At 39.1% G+C, this 16,598-nt stretch overlaps 1 protein-coding gene across 1 annotated transcript in view; it reads right to left on the bottom strand.

The window, feature by feature from the left end:
* The window catches only part of ARHGAP6 (Rho GTPase activating protein 6), a 531,128-nt gene that overhangs the window by 114,972 nt on the left and 399,558 nt on the right, over positions 1-16,598 (bottom strand). Inside the window, exon 2 of the mRNA XM_033200854.1 lies at positions 9,474-9,633. Within this exon, the coding sequence (XP_033056745.1) occupies positions 9,474-9,633 (160 nt within the window). The remainder of the gene's footprint in view (positions 1-9,473; positions 9,634-16,598) is intronic.

Raw genomic sequence — 16,598 nt, 5'->3', positions numbered from 1 at the left:
TTAGAGAGAGAAGGCATAAGATACTCAGGTATGGCTCTAGCCTTAGGTTCATCACCATGGCCCTATGGAAAAAGAAGTTCCCATCCACCTTATCAAGGCCCTGAGAGCCACAGCAAAGAACAACTAATTTTTCCATACTGATATTTCTGTTGTTTCCTTTGTGATTCCCTGTTCTCTATTCCATGTACCTTCCAAGATGTGTTATTAAATAGTGGGTTATAACCTATCAATAGATCAAGAAAATTTAGTGGATCATGAAAACATATCTTGAAAATGAAAGAGAATCAGACAGAAGAGGATAGGAGAGAATATTATAAAGAATATCCAAATGTATCTCTGATAAAGATACGCTGTTTGGCTTCACGCATTTCCTAGGCTGAGATGTAAAATGTATTTCTCACTGCAGATAGGTTGTGGACAAAAAATCTGCAACCTGCTGTTCTAAGACAAATAAACAAATAAAAGTCTGTGGTGCATCCTGAGAACAGGCTGCAAACTAATGGATTTCTTCTTTTATATGAAATAGTATCTCATATAAAATGGCTTTGATAGTGAGATCAGTAGACAATAGGGAGCCTTGGGACTTTTGTTTGTTTGTTGTTTTTCCAACAAAGGAGTAGCCACTGTGGTTGAAGATTCACCCTGGTGATTTTATGTGTGGTAGACAGAATAGAGGAAAAGTCCTGAATGAGGAAAGTAGGTAGGGGGTCTATGACTATAATTAAAATCAAGCATAATGATGTAGTAACATAGGGTTGAGGGGAGATACAGGATAAAGTGATATGGTGATGGCAAAAATGACAACGATGATGATGATAATGGTGATGGATAAGTTTTATGGAGAGTATATAAGATGTCAGGAAGTGATTTAAGCTCATTATGGTTATTATTTCATTTAAATCTCACATCAACCCTATGAGACCATCAATGAAGGCTGGAAACTGAGCATGAAGTGAAGCAGTAACGAAGTGTTGAGGTTGTTTTAAAATCATTACTGGAGACACTGGGGACAGTGGGAGAAAGATGATTGATGCTCTTTAGAGATACAGGGAAGAGTGAGAGAAGGAGCTTAATTTAAAAGCTTATTAATAGATAATATGCCTGCATGCATCCATTCACATCTCAAAGATTTGCTGAGGGCCACTGGTGTATTAGGCAGTACAGCTGGTGTTCCAGATCAAAGACCAATAAGATGTAGCCCTACCCCAATCACCATCCTTTGTGTGAAGATCACAGAAAAGGTGATTGTGGACACACAGAAGGTACAGTCAGCTCCACAGTTCACACAATAGAGACCTTTATTGAGGGCCTCTAAGCACAGCGGTTTCATCATTCCGTGATCATCCCTATTTGGTGGTGTTTGCTTCCCATTGGCATTTCTACCTACAGTGGATTTTGTGGCTTCTGCACCAGGTTTCAACCTTATTTTCACTTACACAAAAGGCTTTGGCAGACAGTTCTAGCACATCACCTCTTCAACTGGGCATTGCCGAAAAGAATAACAGAAATAGGACAGTTACATTTTTCTGTTGAGGGTTGTTATAGAAACACTCAATCTCAATTTCCTTGCTCACCAGGTTACTTTTATTTTCTACATCAACACTTAAATCACAAACTGAAGACAGCTGCAGTGTTGGTCGAGCAAGAATATAATTTTCCTTATTTCATTGAGTTGTGTACTTGGATTTGACATTGCCTAAAGGATAATGGTGAGGGATCACTTTATAAGAAAGTCATATAATGAGCAATTTTGAGGCATTGGGGTACTCTTTTATGAGACATTGTCCATATTTTCTTAAACCATCAGCTATTCCTCCTCCCATGATACTATTTTCAAAATGCATAAACAATGCCTTTCTCAATTGTGATATCAGAAATGAACTGATACAAGAAAAAAAAAAAACAACTCTAAATAAAATACAAATATGCATTTCTCTCTTATAGAACCATTCAACTGTAAATATTTGTTTACAATATAATAAGGTTAAGCCATATTGTCTAACGTGCTATAGTGATTGTGGCAGGAATAAGTTACTACTTTCTTTCATTTTACCTTAGATCAGGCATCAGCAAATTTTTCCTGTAAAGGGACAGAGAGTAAACTTCTGAGACAATGTCACAACTACTCAACTCTGACATTGAGTGAAAACAGGCATAGATGATGTGTAAATGAACGAGCGTGGCTGTGTTTCACTAAGACTTTATTTACAGAAACAGATGGTAAGCTGGGTTTGGCTGTGGTTCAGTTGCTAACCCCTGATTTTGACCATTTGTATTAAAATGTTACCAAAATAATATTAATTGGACCTAACATACTACTTGGTATATAAAAAGTGCTCTTCTGATGTGTTTTGAATAAGTGAAAAGTTTGTGTAGACCACTAGGTTTTGCTTAATTTCTTGACTATTTTTTACATTTGTTTCCTGGTTCTGTGACTAAGAGTTGGCCATTTACAAACTAGATAGTCTGATCCAAGAGCCTATGCCAAGAGTAGTCATTTGAATAATCAAATAGTCCATGCTTGCCTCCATGGAGTAATCTTGGGCTTGCAGGGAAAATCACTGGTTCCTGATTTCAACCACTAAAGATTTCTCCAGATTCTCAAAAGCATTTTCAGAAGTCTCTTTTTGAACCATGTTAAGTTTAGAAGGGGTAACAAATTAAGCTCATCAGCTATTTATCTTATTAGTTATTCAGTGTGTACATCTCCAGGCTAAATGTATACAGAGAAGGGAGGAGCCACAAGATGCAAGTAGCCTGGGTCCCTGAATAACGGCCTGGAACAGAGTTTGCCCTTCTCACCCCATTGCCAACCTGCATTAGATAGTGCTTCAGTAAGAAAGATACTTTTATAGTGTTAAGGCACTGAGTGGTTAGCCTAACCCAATAAATACAAGTATGTATCTGTGAGATGCCTTCTTAGAATTATTGGGTCATTTAAAATTTAGAAAAATGCAAGAACCCAAAAGCAAATGCAATAAAAACAAAGATAAATAGCTGGGACTTAATTAAACCAAAGAGCTTTTGCACAGCAAAAGGAAAAGTCAGTAGAATAAACAGACAACCTACAGAGTGGAAGAAAATCTTCACAATCTATACATCTGACAAAGTACTAATATACAGAATCTACAACAAACTCAAATGAATTCGCAAGAAAAAAAACAAACAATCCCATCAAAAAGTGGGCTAAGGACATGAATAGACAATTCTCAAAAGAAGATATACAAATGGACAACAAACATATAAAAAATGCTCAACATCACTAATGGTCAGGGAAATGCAAATCAAAACCACAATGTGATACCACCTTACTCCTGCAAGAATGACCATAATCAAAAAATCAAAAAATAATAGATGTTGGTGTAGATGCAGTGAACAGGGAACACTTCTACACTGCTGATAGGAATGTAAACTAGTAAAACTGCTATGGAAAACAGTGTGGAGAGTCCTTAAAGAACTAAAAGTAGAACTTCCATTTGACCCAGCAATCTCACTACTGGGCATCTACCCAGAGGAAAAGAAGTCATTGTATGGAAAAGATACTTGCACACACGTTTATAGTCGCACAATTTGCAATTGCAAAAATGCAGAACCAACCCAAATGCCATCAATCAATGAGTGGATAAAGAAACTCACTCTCTCTCTCTCTCTCTTTCTATATATATATATATATGATGGAATACTACTCAGCCATAAAAAGGAATGAATTAATGGCATTAACAACGACCTGGATGGGATTGGAGACTACTACTCTAAGTGAAGTAACTCAGGAATGGAAAACCACACCTTTTTTTTGTTTTGTTTTGTTTTGTTTTGTTTTTTTGAGACGGAGTCAGTCCCCCAGGCTGGAGTGCAGTGGCACAATCTCGGCTCACTGCAAGCTCTGCCTCCTGGGTTCACGCCATTCTCCTGCCTTAGCCTCCCAAGTAGCTGGGACTACAGGCACCCGCCGCCACGCCCGGCTAACTTTTTGCATTTTTAGTAGAGATGGGGTTTCACCGTGTTAGCCAGGATGGTCTCGATCTCCTGACCTCGTGATCCACCCGCCTGGGTCTCCCAAAGTGCTGGGATTACAGGCGTGAGCCACCGTGGCCGGCCGAAAACCACACATTTTATGTTTTCACTAGTAGGTAGGAGCTAAACTATGAAGATGCAAAGGCATAAGAATGACGCAATAGACTTCGGGGATTCAGGGGGAAAGGGTGGGAAGGGGGTGAGGGATAAAAAACTATAAATCGTGTTCAGTGTATACTGCTTGGGTGATGGATGCACCAAAATCTCACAGATCACCACTAAAGAACTTACTCGTGTAACCAAATACCACCTTTTCCTAAAAAAACCATGGAAATAATAAATACATAAATACAATTTAGATAAATGTTGCCAAATTGCCTTGCACCTTGTTGCAACAATTTATACCTCTACCAACAGTGTATGAGAGTGTTTCCCCATAAAGTGTATCATCCAACTTTTGGAGCCATGCCATTCTGAGAGAAAAAAAATCTCCTTGGTTTTTAGCTTGCATTTATTTAATGAATGTGAGGGTGAGCATCTTTTCAAATCTATGTATACCACTTGTATTTTTCTGTGAGCCACCTGTAATTTGTCTATATTTTAGATTTTCTTTTTATATAATTTGTAATTAAGTTTTATGTAGTAGAGAAGTTAGCCTTTAGTTTGTCAAATGTGCTATAAAGTTATTTATTTGCTTATCTGTCAGAGATGATTCTGTTTTTTCAAATGTAGTAAAACTTGTTCCTCTCTTTATGTTTTCTGGGTAGGCCTTCCCTAGTATAAAAAAATATATATCCACTTATGTTTTCTTCTGGTGCATCATGTATAGTTTCATTTTTTAATCTTCAAATCTTTCTTCCATATCAATTATTATTTTCTTAATGATGATTGTCTCACTATCTCAAATACAATAATAACCTGTCTTTTTCCCTTACAAAAAATACCTTATTTATCATGTAATAAATTTTCATATATATTTTGGTTCATTTTTAATTCTTCAGTTTTGTGACACATTTGAATAAACGGACAGGGTTAATCTCCATTTTATCTCTTTATCAGATTTCCCCTGACTACCTTCACTTAATTATTTTCCCAGATGTTTAGGTTAATTTAGTAAAATTATCAAAAAGAAAAATTCTGTTGGTACTTTATTTTGTAATCACATTCAGCTTATAGATAATTAATGACATAATTGACATCTTTATATTATTGTATTTCTTCCTAATTTCCTTTGTTATCCATTTAGGCTCCGTGTTGTGGGATTAGAATCATTCCCTTGGATACTGTATTAGCATCCTAGTGCTGTTATAACTAATGACCAGAGACTTAGTGTCTTAAACAACTCAAATTTATCATCTTATAGTTCTGGAGGCCAGAAGTCTGAAATGGGTCTTGCTGGGCTAAAATTGAGGTGTCAGCAGAGCTTCGTTTCTTTCTGGAGGCCCCGTGGGAAGAATTTGTCCCTTTGATTTTTCTAGCTTTTAGAGGCCATCTGCATTCCTTGGCTTATGGCCCCTTTCTCCATCTTTGAAGCCGGCAACATTGCATCTCTCTGACCATACTTCCATAGTCACATCTCTCCCTGATTACAGTTGGAAGAGTTTCTGCACTTTAAAGTACCCATGTGATTAGTTTGAGCCCGCCTAGACAATCCAGGATAATCTCCCTATCTCAAGGACCTTAACTCATCACATTTGCAAAGTTTCTTTTGGCCTGTGAGGTGTCATCTTCACAAGTGCCAGGGATGAGGATGTGGCCATCTTTGGGGGTCCATTATTTTGCCTACTACAGATATATTCTCAACTGCCATGTCTCTCTTCACCTTCATTGAATTGAACTAGAAAAATCCTAACTCAAAAGAGGATATTTGGATTAACTAAGGCTGGGGAATTGAAAGTCCAAAATGATGTATTTAGCTTAACAGTGTTTAGCTACCAGGATGTTTATTTTTCATTTAAAATTCCCAGTTACTAACCTCAAACGGACCTTTTGACCTGTCCTGCAATCCTGTGACATTGCTGGCCCGTTAGCTGCCTTCTCTTCCACTCCTCTCCTCTTTCCTCAAACCTCCAGGACCTCTTCTCCATCCTCACTCCTAGTGGATTAAATTGCTTCCTATTTTGTTGGATGCTGAGAAGCAATCTGGAGTAAAATCCCACATGCACTCCCACCATCTTCTAACTCACTTGCATCAGTGTCCATATAACTAATGTCCATCTATCATTATAGTGTAAAAGAAGGTCAAACCCTCCACTTGTACTCTGGATCCCACCCCTGTGGTCCACTCTAGGAAATCACCCAGTAATTTCTCAACGTCCCCATCCTCATTTCTTTCCTCTCTATAGTAAATTCTGGCAGCTGATGATTATGTTATAATAGCATTCATTTGAACCCTGGAAGCACCAGACTCACAGGAGAGGGTTCTGCAAATAGATAACCACAAATAAATCCCTGTGATCATCCTAATGTGACAGAGAACAGAAATGTGAGCTTGACTATGTGTCCATTTTCATTGTATCATGATTTTCATTATATCCTAGTACGCTTGACATCATTTCTTTAGGCGTTAGGTCCTGGCTACAGTATTTATCTTCCTGTGAAAGTTATTCACACAGTGAATCTGATCCTGTTTAGAACCTCCATTTGAAGATGTTCATGGGGACCAAGTGGCCAAATTTAGACCAAAGCTACTGTCATAGAGCTTGCCACCAGCCACACATTCCAAGGATCTCAGTAAATATTTGATGTCTATATTCATATACCCAATTCAGTAGCTTCAGAAACCCTCAGGTGATGTCTGTTTCTTTCACCAGTCACACAATTTCCTTCTCATCTATAAGTGAGAAAATTATTTGTAAATCATTAGTTCCTATTTTGATAGAAAATATGAAAATAACTGCTGTGGCCTACGAATATCTTCAAACATTTAGATAGCACAAATCTTTCCCTGGATGTGAGGATAACCACACAGCCTCAGAAATAATCAATGGAGACAAAACCTCTAGTAGACAAGTTTTATAAAATTGTTTTTGGTAAAGGTTATTTGTTTAGTGGATTCTCTAAAAAGCAGGAACAAAGAGAAAAATCAACTGCATTTAAAAACAAAGCCACAGAGAACATCTGTTCCCTGATATCTTATCTGATGCTCATTCAATCCAAGTTTCAAAAAATGTTCAAAGTCATCATTCCCTTCACTACAAATTAAGTTTGCTAACAATATTGCCATTTTTTTTCCCCCCGAGGAATGAAAAGAATGTCTGTGCTCATTAAAGGGAGACAAAACTCTTGGCCCGGGCGCCGCATGGGTCACTTTGTGAGTTAAGTTGGAGGGAGAACAGGCTCATCTCCACCCTACAACCAAAACAATACCAGGTAAGGCAGGAGGGCCTTTCTTAAGGAGAAGAGCGACATGGCCTGACAGTCACTAGTGTTCATTTTTCACAATTGCCTAAGTGATTTTCTTCTTATTTGAGCTGAGAGTCTCTATGTGTGAGATTAGCATGAAAACGTAAAACAGGGTGGGGATTTCCTCTTGGAAAGAACATGCTGTGGTTGTGGTAGTGAACAAAGCGTGACAAGAAAGCCAAAGGTGCAAGGCATATGCCAGTAAAATATGCATGTCTTGTCAGCCCATTGGCCTTGCCTATCTCTCTCCTCTGAACTCTGTCATGACCTCCAATGGAGTCTCAGGTTCCTGCTTCAAGAAAAAACATGGCCCTAAGACTCACTATCCAAAGAAAAACTCTCATCAGCATTTTTGTGCTACTCTTTCTAGTCAAAGAACTGAGCTTCCTACTGCAGAGGCAAGTTGCCCAAGTTCACATATGTGAGGAGTGACAGGATGAGTTCACAAGTCCTAGTCTTTATACCTCCAAGCCAGCATTCTTTCTGTTAGCCACAGCTGAGCCAAGAGAACTCCACCACTGGCACTGTGGGTGACAGAATGTGAACATATGTGTGTACAGCAAGGTAGGTCAACTTTAGCACATGGGGCCTGATAATTTTTGTTGCAAGGGGCTGTCCTATTTATTATAGGGTGTTGGGCAGCATCCTCAGGCTTTTCCCACTAGATGCTAGGAGTATCCATCCCCTAAGCTGCGACAACCAAAAATATATCCAGACATTGCCAGATGTCCCCAAGGCATGGGGGGCAAAATCAATCCTGCTTGAGAACCACATATTTGTGTGTATATGTGTATACATATATATGCATATATGTTGTGTGTGTGTATATATATATGAACTATTTATGAATAAATGTTCATGAAGCATCCCCTCAACCTCCTCCAAAAGAAAATAAAGTATAAGAGAAGTTTTGCAGATACCAAAATCCTCAGTGGAAATATTCTAGCTTCTAGAAGCTTCCTATCCCTCTTCTGCTGTCCTTTAAGTTTCGGGCACACTGCCCAATGTTGTTCTTCATGGCAGATTTACTCTATGTGTATAATATCATAGTTTTTCATTCTGTCTCAAAGTAGCTGTCTGCTACATACTAATACAAATTAAAAAGGGCCTTTATAGGCCAGGTGCAGTGGCTCATGCCTGTAATCCCAACACAGCACTTTGGGAGGCTGAGGCAGGCGGATCACAAGGTCAAGGGATTGAGACCATCCTGGCCAACATGGTGAAAGCCCATCTCTACAAAAAATACAAAAATTAGCTGGGCGTGGTGGTGTGCACCTGTAATCCCACCTACTCGGGAGGCTGAGGTAGGAGAATCACTTGAATCCAGGAGGTGGAGGTTGCAGTGAGCCAAGGTTGTGCTACTGCACTCCAGCCTGGCAACAGAGTGAGACTCCATTCCAAAAAAAAAAAAAAAAAAGGCGGGGGGGGCCTTTATAGACAATAGTAAACATACAGAGACAAAGTTTTATGGATTCAAGGAATTCAAGTACATGTGTCTCATCTTTAGTGGAATCAGGATCTGTTTAAAAAACAGACATCAGCCAATCAGGTGTGCACTGGCTCCAGTGCAACACAGAACACACCAGCTGAAAAACTGGCTAAAAAGGAGTTAACTTCGGTAAAATCCCTGATTCCAAGTTGGCATAGGGTCAAATGACAAGTTTAACCGAGTGTTAAGGCATTCTTTTCAAATGGGTTATTTTAAAACCAGACTGAGGTATTCACAGCTTTTCTTCTGACCCTTTAAGATGACCTTTTTGAAAATTATTTTTAATTGGTTGTTCTGAATCTATATAGACTGTTGATATACATACAGCTTTCCTTTGTAATGCTCCAAGTTGACCTTCCCTTTAAATAAGCATATTAGCTGACATGCAAATTGTCCCTCTTGAACATGTCCTTCAAATGGACACTAATGCCAGCCAACAACCAAGAAGGTGTAGTTTCCTTCCTGTGTGAATATTAGGTGTGAAAAGAGTTCACAGCTCATGGCTTTGGCAGAGCCAATATTTGACTTGCAGTGTTCCCTGGCAGAAAGGCAGACGAGGCCTTACCTTTGGGAATGGTGATCTGACAGCTCAGGTCACAGTCCTGTTGCAACTGATAAAAAGCCACTTCCTGCAGCCGGGCCCTCTCCAGCTCTGAGAGACTCTGGATGGGGACTGACCTCAGCCGTACACTGCGGCCTGACATGCTGTTCCAGGTGAAATCACCCTGCAGGCCAAAGAAAAAAAAAAAATCAAGAGTTACAGAGTTCACCTACCTCTCACAAATCTCATCCTCTTTTAGTAATAAAGTCAAGCGAACCACCTTTGTGTTCCAAAATTGGGTCTCAATTCCCAAAGTCAAATCCTCTTTTATTTCACTGTGGATTTTCTCAGTTAATTGCAAATGTCAAAATCTCAAGTATCTGCTGGGTCACATGATCTCATCTTATTATGCATATAGGCCTAAGGAAACTATGTAGAAAGATACTGTGAGGGTCCTACTTCTTCCTTTTTATGGGAACACACGGGAACTTTTAACTTTTGTGAAATACTGTGCTGCTGCTAATTGCCATCAAGCACATCAGATATAGGGGGATGAGTGTGTATTGAGAGCCTGCCGTGTGCCAGTGGCTGCACCAAGGGCATTTTTAAAAATTGGCAAATAAAAATGGTACATATTCATGGGGCACATGGTGATATTTCTATACATACGGTTATTAGATATGTATTTCTAATAATTAGTAACTAATATCAAACATTTATTATTTCTTTGGTTGCTAACATTCAATATCCTCCTTCTAGCTATTTGAGATTATGTATTGCTGTTAACTATTGTCAAGGGCTTTTTAGTTATCCCTCCAACAACCTTATGAAGTGGTTAACATTTCTTACCTATCTCATGTAAAATTTAATAATATAATCTAGTATAATATATGACAATATAGTATAATAGATAGTAAAGCTTATACTTATGGTATATTACATGAATAGTATAGTGACATATAGTATCTATACATATAGTAATATAATATAGATGATGAAACTGAGGCTTGAGGAGGTTAAGTAATTCTCCCCAAATCATAAAACTTACAAGATTTGGAATGAGGACTCAAGCTAAGAATGTAGGGCTTTAAACTCTATGCTAATATTGTAACCATTGAGGTTCTATTTATGTACTGTCATGAGTTATTTTGAACACAATAAGCTTAGAGATATGATCAATAGGAAGACGTTTAGTATTTATAGAGACATTTGATACTAAAATACTCCACATCAAAGAGTCAAAGATTCCGACAATCTTAAAAGTGTACTCATGTGTACACATGCACACCCTTGCAGCCCACTGAGGGTGAATGGCTCCACCCTCAATGCAGACAGTGGGAAAGTCATGCCCAAGAAAAAGTACTTTACAATCCTCTGAAGGCCAGTGTCTCCTTACTAAAGAAGACTTCCTGTGAATCTCATATATAAGTCATGCTGCAACAGCTTTGAAGAGGCAGCTACTGTTGCTCAATGATCAAGAAAAGAAAAGTTCTATTGGGGAAGGAGAGGTGCTGGCCCATGCAGGGACTCACTGCAATAAATGGAACACTTACAGAATCCCATAAGACTTCACCATCTTAAAGAAGTCACTTGCCTGGGCGCGGTGGCTCATGCCTGTAATCCCAGCACTTCCGGAGGCTGAGGTGGGTGGATCACTTGAGGTCAGGAGTCGGGAGGCTGAGGTGGGTGGATCACTTGAGGTCAGGAGTTTGCGACCAGCCTGGCCAACATGGCAAAACCCCATCTCTACTAAAAATACAAAATTAACCGGGCATGGTGGTGCATGCCTGTAGTCCCAGCTACTTGGGAGGCCGAGGCAGGAGAATCGCTTCAACCTGGGAGGCAGAGGTTGCAGTGAGCCAAGACTGCACCACTGCATTCTAGCCTGGGCAACAAGAGCAAAACTCTGTCTTAAAAAAAAAAAAAAAAAAGAAGTCACTCACCTTAAAGAAGGGAGACAGAAAGACTGGTCCCAGCAACAAAGTGCCATAGCACTTTGTTTCACACTGGTAGCAAATTCCTGCCTAGTGTATTCATTCCAAAAGTGAATGGCACTATGTTAATTCTTTGATATTTTCCCTGTTTATCTGGGATTTCATTCATTCATTTAATATATGAGTATATTATACTGTGGTAGGGGCAGCAAATGAATGGGGTAAGTAAAAGGAATGGTGTGTTAAATAATGATAACTGTTAGGGAGAAGAAAAAGGCAAAGAAGGGGAAGTAGAAGAAAGGAATTTGCAGTTTTAGAGACAGCAGTCAGGAAAGACATCACTGAGAAGGTAAAATTTGAGCAAGTGCTAAAAGAAGTTATGGCTTTTAGTTTCTTTGCCTTGACGTGTATGAATTACATCCAGTGGATAATGAAGAAGACTAGTAGGAACCCAGGAGGAGCTCAGGGAGGGTGATGCAGGAGGGGATGTGGGGAGAGGAGTGAGTGAGCAAATCTAGTCAAAATGAGGAGGCTGCAGTCACATTCAGTGAACAGAAGAAAATTCTTCTGGGGCTAGTGTATTTTGAATTTTTTCTTTCTTTTTTCTTTTTTTTTTTCTTTTGGTATAACCAGACTAACAATAAATAGGACACGTAGATATTATGGTTGGGGACTCAGGCCTTGGGTGTAACCCTCACTCACCCTCTAAGCTTAGAGTACAAGGAACACTATTGGGGAATTTTTTTTATTATTATTTTCTCCCAGATAGAAAGTCCCCAGATGAGTTTATACATTTTAGATACGAAGCTTAGGTACCTAAGGGAGCTGATTGCTATTGGAAGTGTCAAAGCAGAATTACATACCTATTCTTTAAAGCATTTAAAGATGTGACCTCCAATGGGCTTAATTATCTGTAGTAGGGGTTTGACAATCTTTTTCTGTAAAGACCACATAGAAAATATATCAGGCTTTGTGAGCCATGTGATCTCTGTTACAACTACTCAACTCTGGCTTGGTGGCATGAAAGCAGCCACATATAATTTATAAATCAGTGAGTGTGGCCATATTCCAAAAAAACTTTATTTACAAAAACAGCAGGCTGGTTTTGGCTGGCGGGCTAGAGTTTCCCAACCTGTGAACTACAGCTTATGACTGAAATCAACTAATTCCTAGAAGGGACATTTTGTTCTTATTTACTAAGTCCTCCTGGTTAATTAATTCAAACAATATTTAATAAGCACAGATGAGATGCTAAGCTCTGTGGTAGGCTTGGGACTATTAAGATGACAACACAATCCTTGTCCTCAGAGTTAACCTTCAGGTAGGAAGAACACAAGCAATCCATAGAACACAGAGATTGTGATACTAGAAATAGGTAATAAATGCAATGAACGCCTAGGAGAGAAGGCTTTGTTATCTACCTGGAGGATCAAGGAAAGCTTTATAGAGAACGTAGTGTTTCAGTGGAGGCTTGAAAGTTGAGTAAGAGGGGTCAGGTTCGCCCAGTAGCAATGCAACTTTAGCAGCAGGTGCCAGGGCAAATGAGTTTGAGAAAACAGGCTTGTTCAGGGAATTACAAGGCTGGAAGGAGGAAAATGGCAAGTGGTGAAGCCAAGCAGAAGTCAGGGCCAGATTCTGTAGGGCTGTCTCTGTTGGCAATGCAAACTAGATTAGATTTTCCTCCATAGGTGATGGCTAGTCATTCAGGAACTTTGAGCTAGAGAGGAACATGAGAAGATCTGAATTATAGGGAAGATGACTGGAAACAAGTTTCCTAAGGAATTAAAGGGGAGAGCAAATCAAAGATGTGGGGATGAGAAAAGACTCTGTGCTAAGTAGGATGCTGATTGCAATTTGAACAGACACGGGAGACACTTAGAGCCACACAGATGCTGGAGAATAAACTGGATGCAGTGAGGGGAAGAGAAGGAGTAATCTAGCATGACTCTTGAGTTTCTAGTTTCAGCAACTGGGCAGATAGTAACACTAATCACCAAGATGGGGAATGGCAGAGGGAATTAGGTTTGCAGGGGGAGAAGGAAGATCACCCAGTTTTGGACATGGTGAAAATGGTATTTTCTTTTGAAAAAATAGAATTAAAACATTACTAAGTCTGGCAAAACAGAACCTGGCCAATTTATATTTTTCTTGAGCCTTGATTTTCTTCTCTCAATTAAAACGGTTCCAACACAATCAAATAATATATGTTTTTTCAAACTGTTTACAAGTGACTACACTTAGCATAATAAAAAGTGAAGTGCGATGCTTCAAGTTTACTTTAGTTCATTATATATTGCAGCCCATGGTTCTTAACTTCTTGGATTTTTAAACTTCTTTGGTATATTTGGAATTGTTAACCAAAAGAGAGATCTGAGGTTATTTTGTTATGGCAGACCCAGTTGACCAAGACAATATCCGTATTTTTTGTTTCCTTATTTTTACTTTTTAAATTTCTGTGGGTTCATAGTAGGTTTATATATTTATAGGGTACATGATTTCAAATTTGTTTAGATTTTATAAATGTGGATGAAATTGGAATTCACCCAATGTCTCTAGATAGACTAAAGACCTTGGCAGTTGTAAAAATATCTTTCTATTCTAGGGTACTATGTGACAGCATTAATAAAGGGCAGCAATATGACAAAATGATATAGGATAATGGTCCTTGGTGGGGTAATGTTGCCCCCAGTGAGCATTTAGCAATGTCTGGAGACATTTTTGGTTGTTATAAATGGGGCAGCGTTTGATAGTGACAGCTAGAAGATAGAGGCTAGGGATGCTGCTAAGCACCTTGTAATGCACAGGACTACTGCCCAAAATCAAGAACTATCTGGATCAAAATGTCTATAGTGCCGAGGTTGGGAAATCTTGGTTTAGCATAAATAAGTCTGCTGTTAAGCCCAAATTACATAGAATCTCCATAAAATGATGGTGCTGGGAAATATTAACAATTATTCATATATTTTGTTTATCATAAAAATATGTACTATATATTCATATATATATCATACATTACTATGTGTATTTTATATGTATTTTTCTACATATTGTATACATAAACAAAATCATAGGGCTTATTTTAAGCTAGTTTTAAGAAGCACAAATGCTACAAACCTAATTAAAAGAAGCAAACCAAAAAAGTCTGAAAACAATAGAGTCTTGATTAACTGGAGAACAACCCACCAAAAGTGTTAACTAAAGAGATTTCCTTCCCACCAGAATTATATGTCTCTATGTTTAGAAAAAAAGAAGCAAAAGACAAACTAAAACCCAAACAATCTAATATCTATGCTTTATTCAGAAAGTCATTCTCTTGAGCTAAGTTGCATTTTTACAAACAGACTTGATTTTCCCATGAAATAAAATTGATTGAAATAATTTTGGTTTTGTTCTACACCACATTGTTTTCTTATATCCTTGGGGCTAGTCTCTAATTGCAGCATCTCTTTAATCTCATCCAACTGTAAACTCCCCAAGGCCAAACAAGGGGTGAGGCAGGGATGTTCAAAATGTGGTTTGTGGACCCAAGGCATCAGAATCACCTGGGCAGATGATCATTGTTAAACATGTAGGCTCCTTCGGCTGTAAGGTAGATTTAGAGAATTAGAATCACAAGGAATAGGTCCCAAGCACCTCCATTCTAAAGCAGCATCCCCAGATGAGTCTTACTTTTTGCATAATACAGATTGAGTCTCACTAGTATGGTGGTGAAGACTTGGATTCAAACAGAAGGCAGCTCTTTGGTAAGATTCAGAAACTCTCTGATCATCGGTTTTCTCATTAATAAGATGGAGAAAAGAACAAGACTTAACGCTCAGTTTGTAGGGATAATATCAGACAACACAAATGAACTTCTTGTGGAAAGCTTATAATCTCCCACAAGACCTGAATAAGTGGACATTTAAGTTATAATTAATATTAATCATCATCACTCTAAATTTGCATCCCCATCTGATGTGGTTAGGATGTTTGTCCCCTCCAAATCTCATGTTGAAATATAATCACTAATGTTGGAGGTGGGGCCTGGTTGGAGGTGTTTGGGTCATGAGGGTGGATCCCTCATGAATGTCTTGGTGCTGTCCTTGCAATAGTGAATTCTTGCTCCGAGTTCATGTGAGATATGGTTGTTTAAAAGAGCATGGCACTTCTTCCCTCTTTCTCTTGCTTCTGCTCTTATCATGTGACAGGCTGGCTCCCTGTTGCCTTCCATCCTGAGTAAAAGTTACCTGAGGCCATTACTAGAAGCTGAGCAGATGACACCACCATGCTTCCTGTACAGCCTGCAGAACTGTGAGCCAATTAAACCTCTTTTCCTTTCTTTATAAATTACCCGGTCTCAGGTATTTTTATGGTGATACAAGAAGGACCTAGCACAGCATCTTAACTTGGAAGTTTTAGAGACACCAAAAACTCTTAAGAAATGTGTGCTGAATTACACAGCAAGTTTTACAAGGTGATAAGAGGTAGAGAAGGAGGTAGCGCAGGGTGAGGGGAATAGGAGTGCTGCATGAGCTACTAGGAAAGCCTTACAGAGAACATGATTTTTGCACCAAACCTTTAGGAGGTGAGGGAATGAGCCAGGCGGGTTTCGGGAGCCCAGTAGCCCAGGCAGAGACTGGTTGACATAGGTATAGCATAGCATGGTGGCTAAAAGCAAGGGGTGGCAAGCTGGGCTGCCTAAGTTTGAGTCCCAGTTTTGCCACTTACTAGCCAACCATGTGGCTTTTTAGCAAGCTACTTATACTCCCCATGCCCCACTTTCCTCATCTATGAAACGGGGATGATGATAGGGATTTTGCTGATACAAGCTGACTAGCCCGGGAGCCAAGGACTGCCTACTTATTGTTTTCATAAATCAAGTTTTATTGATTTATGAAAACCACAGCCACACTCATTCATTGTTATTGTCTATGGCAGCCTACAGGCCACAATTGCAGAGTTGAGTTGTTGCAACAGAGACTGCACAGTCCACGAAGCTGCTGTTCCGTAAAGGGCCATTAACCATCTGGCCCTTTATGGAAAAAGTTTGCTGACCCCTCTGGACTGGACTAAAAGTAAAGGCACATCTATGATTAGGATCTGCCTTTTGCCATCACCATTTCCTCCTCTCCTAAGATTTTGTCTCTGAGAAACATCCCAGAGAGCCTGTAAAAACACACACACACACACACACACACAAGATAACAATGATTTAGCATATTTAAAAATATGCAAA

Source organism: Trachypithecus francoisi, unplaced genomic scaffold (assembly GCF_009764315.1).
Source record: "Trachypithecus francoisi isolate TF-2019V2 unplaced genomic scaffold, Tfra_2.0 Lachesis_group6, whole genome shotgun sequence".
Classification (NCBI taxonomy): Eukaryota; Metazoa; Chordata; class Mammalia; order Primates; family Cercopithecidae; genus Trachypithecus; species Trachypithecus francoisi.
Note: the sequence above shows the minus strand (reverse complement) of the source record. Positions and strands in the feature narration are given on the sequence as shown.